The sequence below is a fragment of the Triturus cristatus genome, chromosome 8 (genome assembly GCF_964204655.1).
Source record: "Triturus cristatus chromosome 8, aTriCri1.1, whole genome shotgun sequence".
NCBI lineage: Eukaryota > Metazoa > Chordata > Amphibia > Caudata > Salamandridae > Triturus > Triturus cristatus.
Genome location: NC_140591.1, coordinates 1,625,882,418 through 1,625,902,311, shown reverse-complemented (window position 1 = coordinate 1,625,902,311; position 19,894 = coordinate 1,625,882,418). Strand labels below are relative to the sequence as shown.

The window sequence follows — 19,894 nt, the reverse complement described above, 5'->3', positions numbered from 1 at the left end:
TGAGGCTGGGTTCGATGCCGGTTGGGGGAACAATCGGCGTTGAGAGCATTGTCACTGGAATCATCGCAGGCAGAGGTATTGTGAGGTCGACCGGCGCCAATCCGGATCCAGGCCTGTATCCTCAGGGGGCCCTCTGGCGCCAGAGCCACCAGCATCGAAGGCCAAGGGCCCCAGCCAAGTCCGTGGGGCCGGAAGGGGCAGGAGACGCTCCGGGAAAGGAAAGGAAGTGCGGAGCCGTCCCAGAAGCGGGCTATAAGGACATAGCTGGAGAGCGACGACGCACCGGGTCCCGCATCGCGCCCACCAACAGATCGGGAGAAGGCGAAAGGCGACAATGCTTCTTCGCCTTCTTCTTGTGCTTCGACTTAGTGAGAAAATTTCGATGACAAGTGGTGGTGACACCACAACCGGTCTCGAGACCTACCCACGCCCGGGACCATGAACAATGTGGTGCGGACTGCCGGGCCTCCAAAAGCTTTTGGGACCGCTCCCGCAAAAACTTAGGGTTCGTTGCCCAGCAGTCAGGGCACGACTTCGGATAGTGGTCGCGCTCTAGGCACCAGAGGCATACAAGGTGCGGATCCATGACGGACATCAATTTGTGACAGGAGTCACAAGGCTTGAAGCCGGTCCGACAATGGGACGTCCCTCGTGCATGCTACCAGAAGTTGAAGACTCAAAAAAGACATTGACAAAAGTCTAAAACAGTTTACTCAAAAAATGACTAAGGGGCAAGCTCTCTCCGGATCTGCACTGGCTGGCACAGAAAAAGAAGGAACTGACTTCAGCGTGCTGGTGCGGTGTCTAAGTAGACACCACAATGTCATCCCAGCGACCACAACGACAGACATGGAGTCAACCGATGCCACCTACCAAAGCGCAGGGGTACTGCAACAGAAAAATTCTACAGATCCAGTCTGACGCCTGGGGGTAATTCTTTTTTTTATTTTTTATTTCAAAGTAGTTTATTAATTTTTTTAATAGATACATTAGCATTTCTGTTACGAGGTTAGCCAAACGTAGTTTGTAGTGCAGTGGTTACAGGTACTTTGAAATATATGTTTAGCTAATCCCCTCTACCTTGACTTGCTGGAAAATTAGGCAGAGGAAGATAGAAAGAAAGAAGCAAGAAAGAAAGGGGTGAAAAGAGGATACGAGAGGTTCTGTAGCAATGAGCCTAATTGGGCTTATAGCCATGTGACAAAGCCGACACCCCACTAGTTAGCTTGTGGCAGGATTAGTTTCCATGTAAGGCCCCCAGACGCCTCTTCGGCCATGGTGTTAGCGTTCCAACTCGCTCGTCCCCCACCCACGAGGGGGAGGGGGGAGAGAATCGGAATGGTTTCAAGTGGTTTCGTAAGAGTCTAGGAACGTGTCGAGCGACTTCCACATCCCCCTGGTTGCTGGCCTCCAGGGCGAGTTTTGTAGAGCAATGTTATCTGCGCCTCAGGTACGTCAACCAGTTGACCCAGCCTTTGTATGAGGTCTTAGTTGTGTCTTTCCAATTGATGCATTGGGCCCCAATACAGAGTATTCCGTGGGCAATTCCAAAGATATAGTGGTCTCCATGGACTGGAGGGGGCGTTCAATAAATGTTGTGCCCAATGTGGCAGTTGCCCCTCAGTATGTTTGCAGAGATTGGAAATCCCTCTTAAAAAGGGAAGACCATTGGCCCCCTGGTTCAATGATAAACTAAAAAATCTTAAATTAGAGTGCAAACAGGCAGAGAGGAAATGGAGAAGGGCCTATGAAGAAAATGATAAATCTGCCTGGAAAAGGCAGGAGATTAAGAGATAGAGATCGGGCGTACCTTGACTGACTTTGAATTACCAACGGAGGATGAATTTGTGAAGGTGGCTTTGAGTATCTCCTCGGGATCTCCTTTAGAACCCCTGCCACATAAAGTGTGGAAGGAGCTGAGAGTAGAACTGTTCCCTTCTCTTCACCTTATCTGCAATCAATCTCTTTCCAGTGGAATGGTTCTGCCGGGATGGAAACAGGCAGTGGTGACCCCCCTGTTAAAAAAGGCAACATTGGATCCAGAGTGCCCAAAAAACTATAGATTATGGAATAAGCGTCCATGGGAGCTGAGACAAATGGAGGATCTTCTCCCTTTCAGGAATAGACTAAAAACGTGGCTCTTCCCGAGTGCTTAACTGTGGTTACCTGTGCGTCTCTCTGACCATACACTGATAGGTCCAGCACCAGGATGCCTGTTAGGTGATAGAGCACTCTATAAATGTTATAACTAAAATGGTGGGACACAAGTTGCCAGCTTTACAGGTAGGGTCCCTTTATGGATTTCCTGGAGAGATGCCCCAAAGAAAACTAGTGGGATACAAACTGGTTTTATCTCCCATGGTGGATTTTATCTGGCTATTTGATAATGAATCCACTCCGGTAAACAGATGATACATTATTAGCTTATTCTCGGAACTAGAGGCATTAAAGCTGATAGCAAGCAAGGATATTTTAAATGTGATGATTAATGTATGCGACACTGTTCCATATTCTAGGGTCACTTTTTGCTCCCTGATAGGGGCCAACTTGGTTTTGAAAAATTGTGAGCATTTTTTTAAATGAGGGCTTGACATAACACCTATTAATGAATATGAGGAATGGCGCTAGATGCATTGGGCCCCGATACTGAGTATTCCGTGGGCAATTCCAAAGATATAGTGGTCTCCATGGACTGGAGGGGGCGTTCAATAAATGTTGTGTCCAATGTGGCAGTTGCCCCTCAGACTCCAGACATAGAAGATTCATTTACCAAGTGAAGTTGGGTAGCAAGAGCCCTGAATAACACTCATCCGGAAGCAGTAAGGAGTGCTCCATTGAGGTAGCCTGGGTGGGCTACTCTTGTCCTGGAATATGGCCGGTTTGGAACCCAAAGAAACAAAATTGAATTCTTTGAAAATTCTGAACCCTTTATTTATATGCTTACAAGAAACGTGGTCCTGTAAAGAGTTTGAATGTGATGGCTATTTTGTCTACTCTTGCTATGATAAGCATTCGGAAAGGGGACACACTAGTGGGTGGGTCTCTATTTTGCTTAAAAACTCCATTAATTGGAAGCAGAAGGTTTTCTGCCACCCTTCAAACCTCTGTATATGTGTAAAGTTGGCATGTCTGGGAGATTCTGGCAGGTCCACTTCTTTCCTTGTGGCAAACTTGTATATCCCCCAGGGAAAGATTCTGATCATCTTTGTGTATTTTTCTCTTTTATTCAGGATATAGCTATCAGGGAAGAATGTCCCCTAGTGACAGTAGTGGGGGACTTAAATGCTAAAATTTCAAACTCTGCTTCAGGGATTTATGCCAATACTGACAAAGAGAAAATCTGGCACATTCCCGATTTTTTATTACCAAAGAAAGTAAAAACACATAAGCTGGGTTTCTTTTGCTTGATAGCATCAGAAGCCTAGATCTTGTTACTCTAAATGGGAGAGTGCCCGCTGACAAAACAGCACATTTTAACTTTCACTCTCAACACACTCAGAGCCTTTTAGACTATGTGATTGTTTCCTACCAAATGTTTGGGGCTTGTGATAATCTCTTTGTCTGCCCCTCGATATGGAGCGACCATAGCATAGTGGGTATGACAGTGGCTTTTGATCTACCCACACTGGATTTGGGGAATGCTGGTCAGGGAGGGCATAGCCACTCTTAACAAAGCAAATGGTCAGTCCTTCTGGACGCAAAAAACATCTTTGAAGTAGGCTCGATTGTGAAAATGGCTCATGTAGAACAGCAGGGTTTTATTATACCCTTCTTTGAGGCTCAAATGGAGAAGATCTGTAATTTAAGCTCAACATCGTCTGAACCCCACCTGTATAAACAGGATACGTCCCATATGACATCTTTAAAACAAGCAATTAATCATCTCGTTCGAAAACAGCATATACATTTCCTCAATGGTCGGCAGCAGGAAATCAATCGCCTTAAGCGAGTGAGAAGACATTTTATGCTCAGTGAAAAAAGAAGGGAGCTTGATGCTAAGTGGATTGGGCTTAGGGAAGCCGCAAGGGCCAAAGACTCAAGAAAGTATTGGCACTTGATCGCGGAATACTGCAACTCAAGGCAGAGGGCTCTACCCATACCAATTCCAGAAAAGGACTGGGTGGATTACATCTCCCTATTATATGGAAATAATAGCCCAGTTTCTCTTGCGATGACCGATGGGGTTAAACCCGCATTTACTGAATTTACTGAATTTGGCCCCCCGTCAGGAAAGGAAGTGATAAGCTATATAAAGAATGCACGAACCTCCGGCGCACAAGGGCTGGACGGAATACCGATTGCACTAATTAAAAATGAGCCAGAAGCATGGGGTGTTTTTTAGAGCCACTCTTTAAATATGGCTTTCTTATTAATTAAATCCCCCCCTCTTGGAAGGGGAGCATTACAGTCCCCCTGTATGAAAAAGGACCGAAAACAGTGCCGACTAGTTTTAGACAGATTGCCCTCCTGGATGCCTCAGGCAAACTATTTGCAAAAAGCATATTATGCCACCTTCAACAATGGGTTTATGATCAGAATATTCTTCAACCGGAACAAGCTGGTTTTAGAAAGAACCATGGCACCTTGGATAATATAGCTGTTGTTCAGACAATTGTAGAGAAATATGTTTTCTCTCGAGGTATGCCAATGTATACAGCTTTTATTGATTTCTCCAGTGACGCTGTGGAGAAAACTTGTCCTTCTTGGCATACCATATCATCTTTTGGGTCTGATTATGAAATTGCATACAGACACCTGGTGCCAGGTTCTGATGGGAGGTTCGCGGGGGTTATCATGTAAAATTAGAACGCAAATGGGCTCAAGCAGGGTTGCCTATTAGCACCACTTTTATTTTCTTTGTATATCGCTGATCTCCCCGGCGCTCTGAATTCAGTAAGGGGGGATGCCCCCAAAATTGGTACAATGCCTGTTGGCTCTCTATTATATGCAGATGATGTTGCAATATTCGATCGAACGCCTATTGGCTTGCAACGTCGGCTGGATGCCCTAAGCAAATACGCAGTGGCTCACTTCTTATAAACTAATATTGCAAAAAACAAGATTTAGATTTTTCGTAAGAAGGGGCTTAGAATAAAGAGATGTCTAAGATGGATGCTTGGTTCTGAAAAACTGGAACTGGTTGACTCGTACCTATATCTAGGGAAGGTTTTTTCCAAAGCTGGCCGAGATTTGGAGCATATTAAACACTGTGTTAGTAAAGCTGTCTCCCAGGCAAGTGCATTAAACAGATTCTTTAAAACTTGCGGAGACGTCATTTTGGCCATGTTTTATCTGTTTTAAAGGTCAAAATCCCTCCCTCGTTAATATATCCTGCAGAGGTGTTGGATATGAATTATTGGATTCCTTTCGATAAGGCGGAAGGACGAATCCTGCCTCAAATTTGCAATTTAAACTCTTTGGCCGCCCCACATGTACGGCGTCTTGAATTTGGATTAGTCTCGTCGTTCACCTTATCCCTGTCAGTGATTCTTAGGGGGGGTAACTCCTTCTTTTTGGGGGAGGAGGGTACACTTAGGGCTGCCTTGAGAATAGAAATTTTTGGCACGCTAACAGAACAATCAACGTTTTTTATGTCTTTTGTATGTGCAAATGATACATTCGGTCTTAGTTTGAATTCCGCTTCTCCTATGTCTAAATCTGTACTGAAACAACTTTTAAAGAAGTCTAGATCCCCTATCAGTTTGGCGAGAGGCGCTGCCTCAAGCCAGTCCAGGTCCAGCAATGAGGCGGTCAGAGGGAGTGTTATGGGGAATAAACCACAGCCTTATTTAACTTGGAATATCCCTCAAGGGATTAGAAGGCTGATTCTCCTACTGAGATTTAATTTGCTGCCTCTAAGAGATGTCACTGGTATTTGGGATAAAACACCTAGAGAGAATAGAATTTGTGAATTGTGCCAGCTGCAAATCCAAGATCTAGATCATGTTTTATGTGTATGCTCAAAACTGCAAAGTGCCAGGCGAGTGGTCTTAAAGCCAGTTTTTATCAAATTTAATATTCACTCTGCCCAGGAGGCACGATCTTTGGTTTTGTCCCCTCCGAATGAAATGGTTTGTTTTAAGATATATCAATTTTTTAAAACATTTCTGCATATTTATTAGAAAACCTTTTTTTAAAGTAATTTTATTGTCATGACATAATATCGATTGGTTGGTTATTTGATTGCTTCATGTATTTATAGCACTATTTGCACATCTCTCAGTATGTCGATATAAGAATTTTATTGGTTGGTTATTTGATTGCATCATGTATTTATAGCACTATTTGCACACCTCTCAGTATGTTTGATATAAGAATTTTTACAGCAATGTATAAGGAAGAATTTTGTATTGTATGTAAAGTTTGTCTTTTTTAATCTGATGGTGTGTTTTTGTGGACCTTAGTAGGAGTTCCATAACAAAATACAATAAATAAATTGGAAATATGTTGTCTGATATAGAACAATCTGCTGCATTTTCAAGCAATGAAATATTAGAAGACACAACTGATTATGACACAATGTACTGTTACCAACATTATGGTCATCACTTTTAACACAAATCCAGTGTCCCACTTAATGTTTTTACATACCACCAATGGAACATTGCCCAACACCATGAAAGGTACTTCAAGGACAATCACACAGAAATTAGCATTTTTTTTAGGGTTTAAGACTTCAGACCCGACATCATATACCGTTAAGGTTGCACCTACATCTGCACAGAAAAATATGCTGACAAACACTAAACACATTTACTCTACATCCTTTATTTCCCAACTGTTTGAACAGGGTTTCGACTTATGGAAGGACAATATAAACCGAAAATCTGTCTGGGGTTCAAAGGAATGGCAGGTTCAGGGAACAGAAGCACTATTTCGAGCGTGCCTCATTCCACAGCAGATAATATTTCTGAACACACCTCAGATTCCCCCACCTGCACACTTTGAGGGATGGCTAAACTTTACAACGAATTGTAGAGATACACAAGATGACATCCTACATACAGTTTCATACAATTCATCAGACCCCGATTGGAAGGGATGGTTAATTTGGCCTACGGACACAAATAGGTGTCAGACAAGATTCAGAGGTACCACCGAAGGGTTTAGTATCCATAGGCTTGACTTACGCTATGTACAACGAGAACATCTAGGGGTGGTGACATCATACAGTGTTGGAAAGCTGTGCCTCGACTGGCTAAATACCTCAGCACTGTCCCAGGTGAAACGACACTTATCCTTACTGTCAGAAGACATGGATTTAAGGGACTTTATATAGGGTCCCCAAAAGCCACGTCTGAAACGTTTCATATACGCTGTTTATAATGAACTTTGGAAAATCTCTTAACAAGAAGCTGCAGAGAGACTCTGTGAAATTGATAGGATTAATCTAGAAAATGCCTTAGCTGTGGTTGATAATGGTATCACCACATTAACATCCTGGATTTATTCACTAGAACAGGATTCATCCATACTACAACACAGACAATCTCAGTAACGTTCCATTATGTTGTTAAGCTCGACGCTACAATCATTGCGTTCTGGTTATGTGTCTTGGCGATTTATCAACAATACGTCCCTGCTCTCTGCATACAATCTCACTGCAAAGCAGATAACAATGGCACAGAGAAGCGCAGAATATACAATGCTGTGTATTGAAAAACTGGACAAATGAACTTTTACTGTGGCAGGGTCATGTTCATGGCCACATAACATTTCTGGTCACTAGTTTCCAGTTTCAGTATTGCCTAGAACAACAGGCAGGCAGATATGAAAGGTTGGGTAAGGAATTCTTCAAGGAATCTTGGAATCTGCCATATAAATTTCGATGCAGAAGTGTGGACATGGAAGTATTTCTCAACGGTACAGACTGCGAGTACTCTTTAAGTGGATCTCTCATCTGCCAGGATATCATGCTTCACCGAGCCTGTAACGGTTCAGTTGCAAGCTTATCCAGTCATTTGAAAGGGTGCCTGGCTGCCGTGATTTTTCTCTTGTGTTAAAGTTGCTCTCGAATGGGAGTTACTTAATGCTGAATAATCAAGGTTGTTGTGGGATGCATCCGGGCATCGCATATCTTGTCATCGTAGGCCCCCGCGTTACTTGTAATTTGCAAGTATTGTTTCCGCCGACCCACACAGTCAGGGAGGCGCCGTTATGGCCTTCGTTGAATGTTTCCTTTATACAGTTTGATAGTCTGAGCTGAATAAAAGCCATTATATTACAGAAAACCGTGCCCTTAACCTCCGCCCAAGATTTTGGATCTTCAGGTCATAAGGTCCTCAGCTGAGATACAAGCACTGATACGAACGAACTGCAGTTTCCATTTCACAGAAATGGTGCAACATATCTTTAACATGTCTGATACGAAAGGTAGAGTACACCTATTTAAGACCATAGGTTCTGGACTGTTAATCACCTTTCAGACAGTCGTTGGAGGGATTCCAGCCTTCATACACTCTGTATTAGGTAGCATTTTTGGAGGACTGCCGCTGATCCTGTTCCTAATAGCAGGAATCCTGATTGTTATTTTTATGCTACACAATGGACGTCCCAGTCACCAAGGAGAGGAAAACACGCTCTTGGAGCGCCAATACCGCGATCGCATGGTACTCCATCTGGGCACACCTCACATTCGGGAACTGAGCGATTCTTGGTTCCTTTCATTTAGACCGGTCTGGATTGACTGTGTTCTGCCTGTCCTCCGATGCCTGTTCGGCGGACATGAATGCATGTGGATCTCTGTCTAACACTTCCATCGGTTGCGCCACCGAACGTGGATGCTTTACTGGACCCGTTAACGGCCATGAACTACTGTGTCCTCTGCGTATTCCCATGTTGATGTTGATTCTTAGAGCCACCACAAAATGCTTCCACTCCTGTTGGAACGGAGACCGGCTCTTCTACAGGCATTCAATTAATCAATCAGGGAATTGTAGGCGCGCTACTCACCCGTGAGGGTCTCAAGGCACTGGGGGGGGGGGGCAGGGGGGGTGAGCAGGTACGTTCAGCCGAAGAGACAGATCTTGAGAGTCTTCCTGAAGGTGTTCAGGGAGGGGGCACGTCTGATGTCTGCCGGAAGCTCGTTCCAGGTTTTAGATGCAATGTGAGAGAACGATCTTCCGCCTGCTCTGGCTCTTGTGATGCGCGGGGGTTTCAGCTAGTGCGAGGTTGGCAGATTGGAGGTGTCTTTTGGGTATGTGGCAGTTTATTCTGTGGTTGAGGTATTTGGGTCCGTTGTTGTGTAGGCATTTGTAGGCGTGACTGAGGATCTTGAAGGTGACTCTCTTTTCCACGGGAAGCCAGTGGAGTCTCCACAGGCGCTGGCTGATGCGTTTGTGCCGGGGAAGGCCGAGGACGAGTCGTGCCGCGGTGTTCTGTATTGTCTGGAGTTTGCGGAGTAGAGACTTGTTGATGCCGGCGTAGAGGGTGTTTCCATAGTCCAGTCTGCTGATGATGAGTGCGTGGGTGACTGTCTTCCTTGACTCCAGGGGGATCCATTTGAAGGTCTTTCGCAGGATGCAGAGGGTGTTAAGCATCTGGAGGTGACGGCGTTGACCTGTCGGTTCATGGCGAGTGATGAATCAAGTATGATGCTGAGGTTTTTTGCGTGGTCTGAGGGTCAGTGGGCTTCAGAGGGCTATGGGCCACCAGGTGTTGTCCCAGGCTGAAGGGGTGGTTCCAAGGACGAGGACTTCTGTCTTCTCAGCGTTGAGTTTTAGGCAGCTGATGGTCATCCAGCTGGATATCGTACAGGCTTCCCCAGCATCGGCTGTGGGCACTACTGTAGATCATAAGTGCTCGACTGACCTGATCTGTGAGGTGTTGCAGGGATGGCAATCCGCATTGATGTTGCGTCTACAGCACTGGACACATAAACATTTGGCTCGTCCTGTGCTGGGAGAAATTTGGCTTTTTCAAAAACAACCAAAACTTGGAATTTTATAACAAAAACACTCTTTTTTTATACTTCTCTTGCTGAACAGCATGGCTTTTAGACACTCATAGTGTTCGGACCGTTTATAAAAACTTATTTTAATAGACTTCTACAGCTTATGCTAGAATTTTAGCATTTTTTATGGACTTGTTATTTGTCTACGTATTTTAGAAGTACGTTTTTAGACCTTTTTAGTATGTCCTCCAGTCGGATGAGGAGTGGGTGTTATGTTTCATACACCCTGATATAGGCTCAGGTAATAACTAGACCTTGCACCTATATTTCCCCTGCCATTACATTACATAACGGTTCATGGTACTGACCTTTTACCTAGTTACGGTACTGCTTAAAGAACGTGGGGTTTTGTCCGAAAACTAGCGTCATTCATTATGCATGAGGATTCTTGGAATCTCAGCAGGACTACCATCTCCTGCATAATAACTATGTATAAGGGTCATTCCTTCAGTCATCCTAGTCCGACATGACACAGGAAGGTAGATCCCCGGAGGGTACCACTTTGGGTATATAAACACCATATCTTTGCTGAGGCATGGAGAGGAGAAGGACTTCCATGATGACACACTGACGTAAGACGCTGAGGTTCCTGCACTCAGACACTCCATCTCGCAGTGGTCTGACATCCCTCGCGTGTCCATCTCGAGACCAAGACGGGGTCCCACAGTCTCTCACTTCAGGTAATGGGGTTGACTTTATCCTAGGGGAATTCTTGGCTCGACACCTACATATATGTTAGGTACACGTAATATACTTTCCTGTATTCATTGTTCTAGCACCACGGTAGGAATCTGCCATCCATTTACTCTATTGGTGCTTATAATAATTTATATCTGTTTCTTTCCTATGGTTGTTTCAGCACACCTATTTTACAGTAGAATGAGGCTGGTTCAATAAATGCTTATTGAAAAACGTTCCGACCGTTTATTCTGTGTATTACTCTGAGACAAAAGCGAGCACGGGTAACTGAGCGAAACGTACTGTACTGTTTCCACGATACCTGATGGGACAGAGTTGTCATGTTCGATAGTTGCCAAGAACTATTCTCTCTTTGGTAAGAAGGGTTTATAGTGGCACTGTGAGCTAGCTTCTATACAGGCTAACATGCCCGGTGGGGATGTCTGGAATCAGTCTGGACACCAATCCCGCAGTGTATGTTGTCTAAATGCACAGATCCTATATAGGTTTATAGGAACTACATGACAGCATTTCCTCAGACACTGCAGCTGGATTCAACTATTGCATGTCCTCAGATACAGCAGCTGGTTTCAGCCATAGCATGTACTCAGACACTAAAGCTGGTTTCAGGCACTGCATGTCCTCAGGCACTACAGCTGGTTTCAGCCATTGCATGCCCTCAGACACTACAGGTGGTTTCAGCCATTGCATGTCCTCGGACACTACAGCTGGTTTCAGCCATTGCATGCCCTCAGACACTACAGCTGGTTTCAGTCACTGCATGTCCTCAGACACTACAGTTGGTTTCAGCCATTGCATGTCCTCAGACTCTATAGCTGGTCCCAGCCACAGCATGCCCTCAGACACTACAGCTGGTTTCAGCCACTTCATGTCCTCAGACACTACAGCTGGTTTCAGCCATCGCATGCCCTCAGTCACTAAAGCTGGTTTCAGCCATTGCATGTCCTCAGACAGTACAGCTGGTCTCAGCCATTGCATGTCCTCAGATACTGCAGCTGGTCTCAGCCATTGCATGTCCTCAGGCACTACAGCTGGTCTCAGCCATTGCATGTCCTCAGATACTGCAGCTGGTCTCAGCCATTGCATGTCCTCAGGCACTACAGCTGGTCTCAGCCATTATATGTCCTCAGACACTACAGCTGGTTTCAGCCATTGCATGTTCTCAGGCACAACAGCTGGTTTCAGCCATTGCATGTCCTCAGACACTACAGATGTATAAATGCATCTGGCCATAGGCACTTGTCTATCTGCAGTCTGCGGTCTGGCTAAATACGGTGATGATGGCTCCTTTCTTACAATGTACACTTTCTGCAGACATAAAAGTGGTGCCTAACTTGGTATGTATCAATACAGCTCTCTCGGTTGGGGACTTACTTCATTGACATAGTGTATTAAAAAATCTCTGCATGTCCGGATCGCTGGTTTTGTAATCAGAGCATCCACTTGTGAAAGGTTTCCTTTAAGGGTCTATGGTATCTCTAGACTCCCAGTTCAGATGTTACCAATGTTCATACCCCCTGATTTAAGCTAATAAATTAGACTCAGCTGAAGCATTTGTAATGATGCCTGTCTACTAAAAAACAGGCAAACTTTCTCTGATCTATAAGGACAGGGACAGGAATACCAAGCATGTTGCCTTTTATACTGCCTACGTGTGCTGCAATTACTGCGCCACCTCTAGTTCATTTAAGTTTGTTTGTTTTAAAATATGCATTATACTCTAGAAAGGCAGGATATGCCCTTTTCATACAATCTGGCCTTTTCAATTCCAAAAGAAACCCTGACAGGCCACTCGCAACCTCTCCGCTCGCATCCTCCCTTCCTTGGTGTCTAGGTCATCAGGAATTCCTGGAGTTAGGATGAACTAGGAAATAGCCACAAGAATGGTATGTTGCTGGCTCTGAAACATGTTTGACTTGTTATTTTCAAATAGAACGCCTGTCTCCAGGTGAAGAAATGACCTGTAAATAGGAACAGCGTGCTGGAATATAAGACATGCACTCAAGTTGTAACTTTGAATCTTTTTTTAGGTTTTTAAAAGTCAAGGCACCCTTTGCCAAACAAATAAAAACATTTGCTATCTTCTGAGTAAATACCAACTTTATTCCTTCATCATTTCGTTTCTAAAGCAAATCTTCATGGTCCACCATATGATTGTGCATTATACTGAAACTAAATCATATATTTCAATTGGTTAACAAAACACAAAGCATCCAATATGCGAGCAAACTAGTATAGGAAAAATAATTGGTACACAACAGAGATACAGGAAAGTAATAGGTTAATAATGAAAAATAAAGAAAACATATAAATAAAAGAAGGGTGTGAAAAACCAATCGCATGTTCACCTGAAAATTGCAATAAGGAGATTTAGCAGAAGAATATTCGCAAAAAATAGGTATAAACATTGCAGAATAATTGTCAGCCAGTCTGGGAAGATTGGTTTGCCTGCTCCATCATTGTAAGGGCACTTTGACTTAGTTGGATCCACCCCTTGAGCGGAGCATACATCTTCATCATAGGCTAAGCCTTAAAAACAAAAAGCCAACTGATTAATGTGAAAGGCAGAACAAATCATGTCCGGTGTCTAAACTCACACAAAGCCTATGACATTATTTCAATTCCCATGACTGGCTTATGATAAATTGTGAAATAAAATATACAGCACAAACAAGTTACTTACCTTCGGTAATGATTTTTCTTAAGGATACATTATCTGCCTGTGGATTCATCACCTTCTGAATTATCCCAATGCCCAGCATTCCACTGAAACCTTTCTCCTCAGCTCTCCCACGTCGACAAGTCCGTCAAAATGGAACGGCTCAGCACACGACTCCGCGTGACGTCATCCGAGCCATAAGAAGACCTCATCGGCATGCTGACGTCAGTTTCGCCCATTTTTTCCGTGCCTTTGAGGTGAGACGGGTGAACTAACAACCTTCCACAAGTATACATAGTATACAAAACACAACCAAATATGGAAATAGTACATCTTAGATATTTCCCCAATTTCAGTAACCTCATGATTCAAGCAAAAAAATCACATAAAACATTCATTAGTTCATTTTCGGTATAAACAGACAAGCAACGGGGAGGCGGGTGGGTCAGTGAGGAATCCACCAGCAGATATTGTATCCACCAGAAAAAGCGTTACCAAAGGTAAGTAAGACTGTCAGCACTCCGGCCAGATGATTTGCAATTACTCAATATCTGATGGTCCTGAGCACAGGACCTGAGTTGCAGAGCCTCTCTGCAGAGAAGATACGACCCTACCCCTCCATGTTTGTTGATGTACTACATCCCGGTAGTGTTGTCTGTTAAGACATCAACCGTCTGAGCGCGAATCGAAGGAAGGCCATGAGAGCCACACGTATCATCCGCAACTCCAACAGATTGATGTGAAACAATATTTACTCCAAAGACCTTTGACCTCCTTTTCCGCCAGATGAGCTCTCCAACCTAGAGTGGAAGCATCCATTATCACTGTGTCACCGGAGAAGGAGGGTGAAACGGCTTCCCTTGAGACAGGTTGCCTGGAACACACCACCACTGCAGATCCGCTGCAGTGTCTCTGGAGATTCTGACCAATTCCTCAAGATCTCCTTTGTGTTGAAACCACTGCTTGCGGAGGCACTACTGGAGGGCCAGCGTGAATGGTTAACCAACAGAATGAAGGAAGAAAACAGACCGAGCAAATGCAACATCTCCAGGGCTGGAACAAACACTCCATTCTGAAATAGTGGAATGATTGCCTGGATGTCCTGAATCCTCTGTGAAGGTGGGAAGGCACAAATCACAGGACTGGCCAGGACTGCCCCTATGAACTGGTTGTGCTGAGAGGGCACCAGGTGAGATTTGAGAACATTTATCAACAATCCCTATCTTAACAATAGCTGTGTTGTTACCTGCAAATGATGCAACACTATCTCTGGTGACTCTGCTTTAAGCAGCCAGTCGTTCAGATGGGAAACAGGAATCCCGACCTTCTTAGAAGTGCTGCCACCACCGCCATCACCTTTGTGAAGACCCAAGGTGCGTAAGTAAGACTGAAGAGATGGACCCCAAACTGGTAATGGTGAGACCCCACCGTAAAACGGAAATACTTCTGATGCGACTTCAGAATCGAAATGTGAACATACGCATCCTGTAATCGAATGAAACCATCCAGTCTTCCATTCTCCAGCACTAGAAGAACCTGTGCCAGGGTCAACATTTTAAACTTCTCCTGTTTGAGGTAAAAATTCAAAATCCTGAGGTCGAGAATCGGTAGTAAATAACCATATTTTTTGGTATTCAGGAACTACAGCGAGTAGCGCACCTGAAAGTTTTCCTGTCCTGGCACTATCTCGCTTGTATCTTTTTGAAGCAATGACAGTACTTCCTGCTGGAGAAGCAGAAGATGCTATTCCGAGCAAACTCCTTGACGGGGAGGGAAAGGAGGGGGAAACTCCCGGAAGGGTAGGGCATACCCATTTTCTATGATGCTCACAACCCAGAAGTCTCCAATGAGGTAGAAAATAGGCCATCCACCCCCCCACAGGACAAGCATGCTCCAAGATGGCAGAGCTAGAGCTGCTTTGCTGCAACAATGGTAGAAGAGGTAAAAGAGTAGGAGGAGGAGACTTATTGCTGAGCAGAACCCCGCAGATGACCTCTGCCCCCTCCCCTGTAGGATTTGTACAGAGGATTTGTCTGTTGCTGCTGCTGTGGTTGTTGTCTGCCATGAAAGGACAAGTTCTTAGCAAAGCCCCAAAATCAGGGGAACTGTATACGGTTTGTGGGCTGGGCCTGAAGACCTTGCTGTCCTTAAAGCGTTGCAGTGCAGAGTCCAGCTTAGCTTCAACAAGCGGGATTAATCAAAAGGCAAGCACAGCAATTTAGCCTGAACATCGGGTGAAAAACCCGAACCCCTCAACCAGGCATGCATTCTCGTTGCCACAGAAGACCCCATTGCTCTAGCACAGAGTCCGCCGTGTCCAGCCCAGATTGAATCACTTGATGGGCAGCAGCCTGAGCACCTGTCAGCAGCTCATTAAAATGCCCCTGGACGTCTGTAGGCAATTTCGGGATGACCTCTTTAGCTGAATCCATAAGGGATTGAATGTAACTTCCCAAAAGACATATGACATTTGTAGATTTCAAGGCCAAAAATCCCTGATTAAAAAACCTCTTTGGCTGACTGCTCCATTCTTTTTGATTCCCTATCAGGAGGTATGGTAGGAAAAGACCCTGCTGATAGCTTAGAAGAGCTTCAAAGAGCAAGAAGATTGGACAACTAGGCTTCTGGTGAGGGATGGGAAGATAAAAAAGCTTGATCCCCAGGACCCACTTTGCATCTTCTAGCCACTGTCCTGGAAACTGTGGGAGAGGACATTGGCTTCTGCCAGACTTATAAAACAGGCTCTGTTAAAACATCATTGAAGGGCAACAATGGTTCTGATGCAGAAGCTAAAGAATGGAGAACCTCAGTGAGAGCATTGGATCTCAGTTCATCTGTGGGAAGTGGTAACTCCGAAGGATCCGCAGCTTTATGAATAACTACATGATAAGAAGTCACCTCAAGAGGTGGTAAACCCTTAGGTGACACCAATTCCCACTCATGGGAGGTATCCAAACCACTTGCCTCTTGTAATCCCTCAGACTCCAGGTTAAGGTCCACAATTACCCCTTCCTCAGCTCCCTCATGCTCCTCTTGGTTTTCTTCTTCTTCCACCAGCCTTTGAGCCTCTCTCAGAGATCTCATTCTTGGTATCGGCGGTGCCAGAAACAGTGCCAGTGACTTTGGAACCAGCGAGCATACAAAGGAACTGGGTTTAAAGTCAGTTGAGGTCGAGCCGGCGCCAGATCGGAACCAGACAGTGCCGGAGATGAACCATCCAAACGGCCATGTGCCTGGAGCCACGTGCATAAAGGGCGTGGAAGGTGCCTGCGGAAAAGGAGGAGGAAAACCTCAAAATGAATTTGCAAGTGGACCCAGGAGGCCGACAGGCGCACCAGATGGATTTGCAGACCTTGCGAAAATGCTAAACAAAACCTTGAAAAAATTAGACAGATCCAATCCCGGACTCGGGAATGCTGGATATGACGGATCCGGAACAAAGCGCTCTGGTGCCATAGGTGGAGGCACCAAATTCGGCTCCCGGTGTGGAGCCAGAGATCTCGGCGCCGGTGCTGGAGGTGGAGTCGCATGCCTTGGCATCAGATGAGTAACATTCCTTGGAGTTGTAGGCGTGACAGTCCTCAGTACCGGAGACAGAGAAGGTGTTTGAGATATTTTATCCTTGCGACGTAGCCTAGGACTTGGAGACACCGACTTTCAAAGAGTGACACCAAGAACCATGGCGCCGCTTCTTCTTATGTTTCTTGGAAGATCGCGAAGTATGAGGTGTCGGCGACTTCGACCGGGTCCGAGATCTCCTTCGACCCCTCTTCAGTCTCTTGGCTTTGGCCATGAATACCTTGGCCTCTCTCTCCTTCAGGGCCTTTGGATTCATCCGTTTGCACGAAGAGCATGTCCCAATGTCATGATCCGAAGATAAACACCACAATGTTCATGCGGGTCAGTGATGGACATCATGTCCCCGCATTCACTGCACAGCTTAAATCCTGACTTCCTTGGAGGAGTCATCTTCAAAGGCTACAAAGTCGCAGCAACAGTATTGTAGAAAACTTCCAGAAAGGGAGAGACTGAGGAACAATAGTTACTCGTCAACTGCGCGGAAAAAAGGGAACTGACGTCAGCAAGCTAACAAGGTCTTCTTATGGCTCTGATGACATAATGTGGAGTCAACTGCGGAGCCATTCCATTGTGACATCCTTGTCGATGTGGGAGAGCTGAGGAGAACATTTCCTGTGGAATGTGTTGAGATAATTCAAAAGGTGAGGAATCCACAGGCAGATGTATCCATCAGAACAAACCTGTGTGCCCAAAAACAGAACCTAGGTCATACACAAAAGACAGAACAAATGGTTCAGTGGGACTACTATGTCTCTAATAATCATTAATTGGTTTATCAGTACAGACACACCAGATCTATGTACTAACTAGTCTATCTCCAAATTCTATCCAATAGGTATTGTGCCAGGCGGCATACTTATGTCCTAAAGAGAGCTGGGTTAAGATCACTTAGGGTCGATATGTCGACATTTCTGACAGGGATAGTCTGTTACTCTAAAGAATTTGGAGACTAATTAAGGAACACACACCGCTTTACTGAAGCACCTGGTACAATTTAGTTGAAACAAGGGTCAGTAGTTTTAATCAAAACCTGGAGGCGGTATTAAGGTTCACAAAAAAGTTAGGCTCAAGACCGATTAATGCAATAATCAACATTTATAAGGCCCGCACGTGTGTTGCCTTGCATGGGGCAGGAGTATGGGGCTTTTGTAATTCGGCGCGTCTCCAAGTAGCTGAGAACAACTTTATGAGATGTCTGCTGACCATTTGTCATAGTGAACTTGGTTTGACCCTTTTGTCCTTTCACATACAAACTGCACCAATTTTACTCGGGCACTCAATTTGGATAAAGGAAGAGCCAGCCCTTAATCGAGCAATCATTTTAGACTATTTTGAACTTGATTACAAGTTAAAGATACCCTGGTTTAGCTGTATAAAAAACTGTTGAAGTCATTGAGGCTGACATATTGTTTTTATAATCCAGCTAATATTGCTAAGATCCCAAAAACTAAATTGAAAAAGGACTTCTTGAACACCTAGAGATGGTAAAAAAAGAGAGTATAGGAACACTTGCTTCTAGAATGTTCTTCAGGTGTTGAGCCTTATCTCTCTTTTTACTCCTTTCATAATAAATTGTTTTATCTTATGAGATTCAGGTTTGGCATCTCGCACCTTCTGGTTTCTTATCCCCGCAAAGCTTATTGTGATACTAAGCTGGATATTTGCCTTTGTGACTCCAAGTCCACACAGAACACGCTTCACTTTCTGTTCTTTTGTCAACTTTACATCAAGCCAAGGCGTGATTTTATTATTCTCTTTTAACCCCTTCTATGTTCACGATGGAATTGTTCCGTCATGAGCATCGGTGCCCCTGTGCTCATGATGGAACCATTCCGTCATGAGGCAAGGGGCACGAAATTCCTCTGCTGCAGACAGCAGAGGGATTTCTATTTCACCCCTGTGACCTTGGGAGCGAGGAAGAGCTTTCCCAACTCCCGAGGCCCCCTCCCTGGTTTCTGTGCCATGAAGATCAGCACGCACGTCGGGCTGTCGTTATTGCACAGAAACCGAAACTGGGCACGTAGAAAGACGGGAGAGGTATCATTGGAAAGGAGAGAATCTCCCCTTTCCAATGGTACCCCTCCCCAGTGGATCCCTGCTTACGCCCAAAACAATCACTGGCGTCAAGTGGGCTACTGCCCCCATCTGCCCCCCGGGATGGGGGGGCAGAAAGCCCACTTGACGCCAGGGATTTTTTTTCGCGTTTTTTTTTTTTTAGGGTGGGGGCTGCCCCGAAACAGGCACGCCAATGCCTCCAACCCCCCGCCACCATTACAACCTTTCTGCCCCGCCTGGGGGGCAAAAAGCCCACTAGACGCCAGGGATATTTTGGGGCAAATCTGAATTAGGGTGGGGGCTGCCCACCCCTCCCCCACAAAAGTTACAGCCTTTCTGCCCCCGGGGGCAGATGGGGGCATTAGCCCCCAATCTGTCCCCCAGGGGGGCAAAAAGCCCAGTAGACGCCAGGGATTTTTTGGGGCAAATTTTAATTAGGGTGGGGGCTGCTCAAAACGGGCAAGCCAATGCCCCCACCCGCAACAATTACAGCCTCTCTGCCCCCCCCGGGGAATAGATTGGGGCTGTAGCCCCCAATCTGCGCCCCCAGGGGGGCAAAAAGCCCACTAGACGCCAACGATTACGCTGACTTTTTTATGTGTGGGGATGGGGGCTGCCCAGAATGGGCATACCAATGCCCCCACCGCCCAAAAAAATAGCCACAGTGTTTCTGCCCCTCTTGGGGGCATTTCGGGGCAACCCCACCCCCGATAAACCCCCCCAGGGCGGCAGAAAGCCGACTAGGCATGGATTTGTTTTTAGCAATATGCCTACCTGTCGATTTTGGGCCCTAGCACAGCCGGCACATAGGGAAACCTAGCAAACCTGTACATTTTTACAAACTAGACACCCAGGGGAATCCAGGATGGGGTAACTTGACTCACTCTCACCAGGTTCTGTTACCCAGAATCCCTTGCAAACCTATAATTTTGTCCCAAAAAAACAATTTT

General features: G+C 45.3%; 1 protein-coding gene across 1 annotated transcript in view; it reads right to left on the bottom strand.

Moving 5' to 3' along the window:
• Nucleotides 1-19,894, bottom strand: part of LOC146808453 (transient receptor potential cation channel subfamily M member 2-like) — a 2,757,229-nt gene that overhangs the window by 802,341 nt on the left and 1,934,994 nt on the right. Inside the window, exon 21 of the mRNA XM_085623562.1 lies at nucleotides 13,000-13,180. Within this exon, the coding sequence (XP_085479688.1) occupies nucleotides 13,000-13,180 (181 nt within the window). The remainder of the gene's footprint in view (nucleotides 1-12,999; nucleotides 13,181-19,894) is intronic.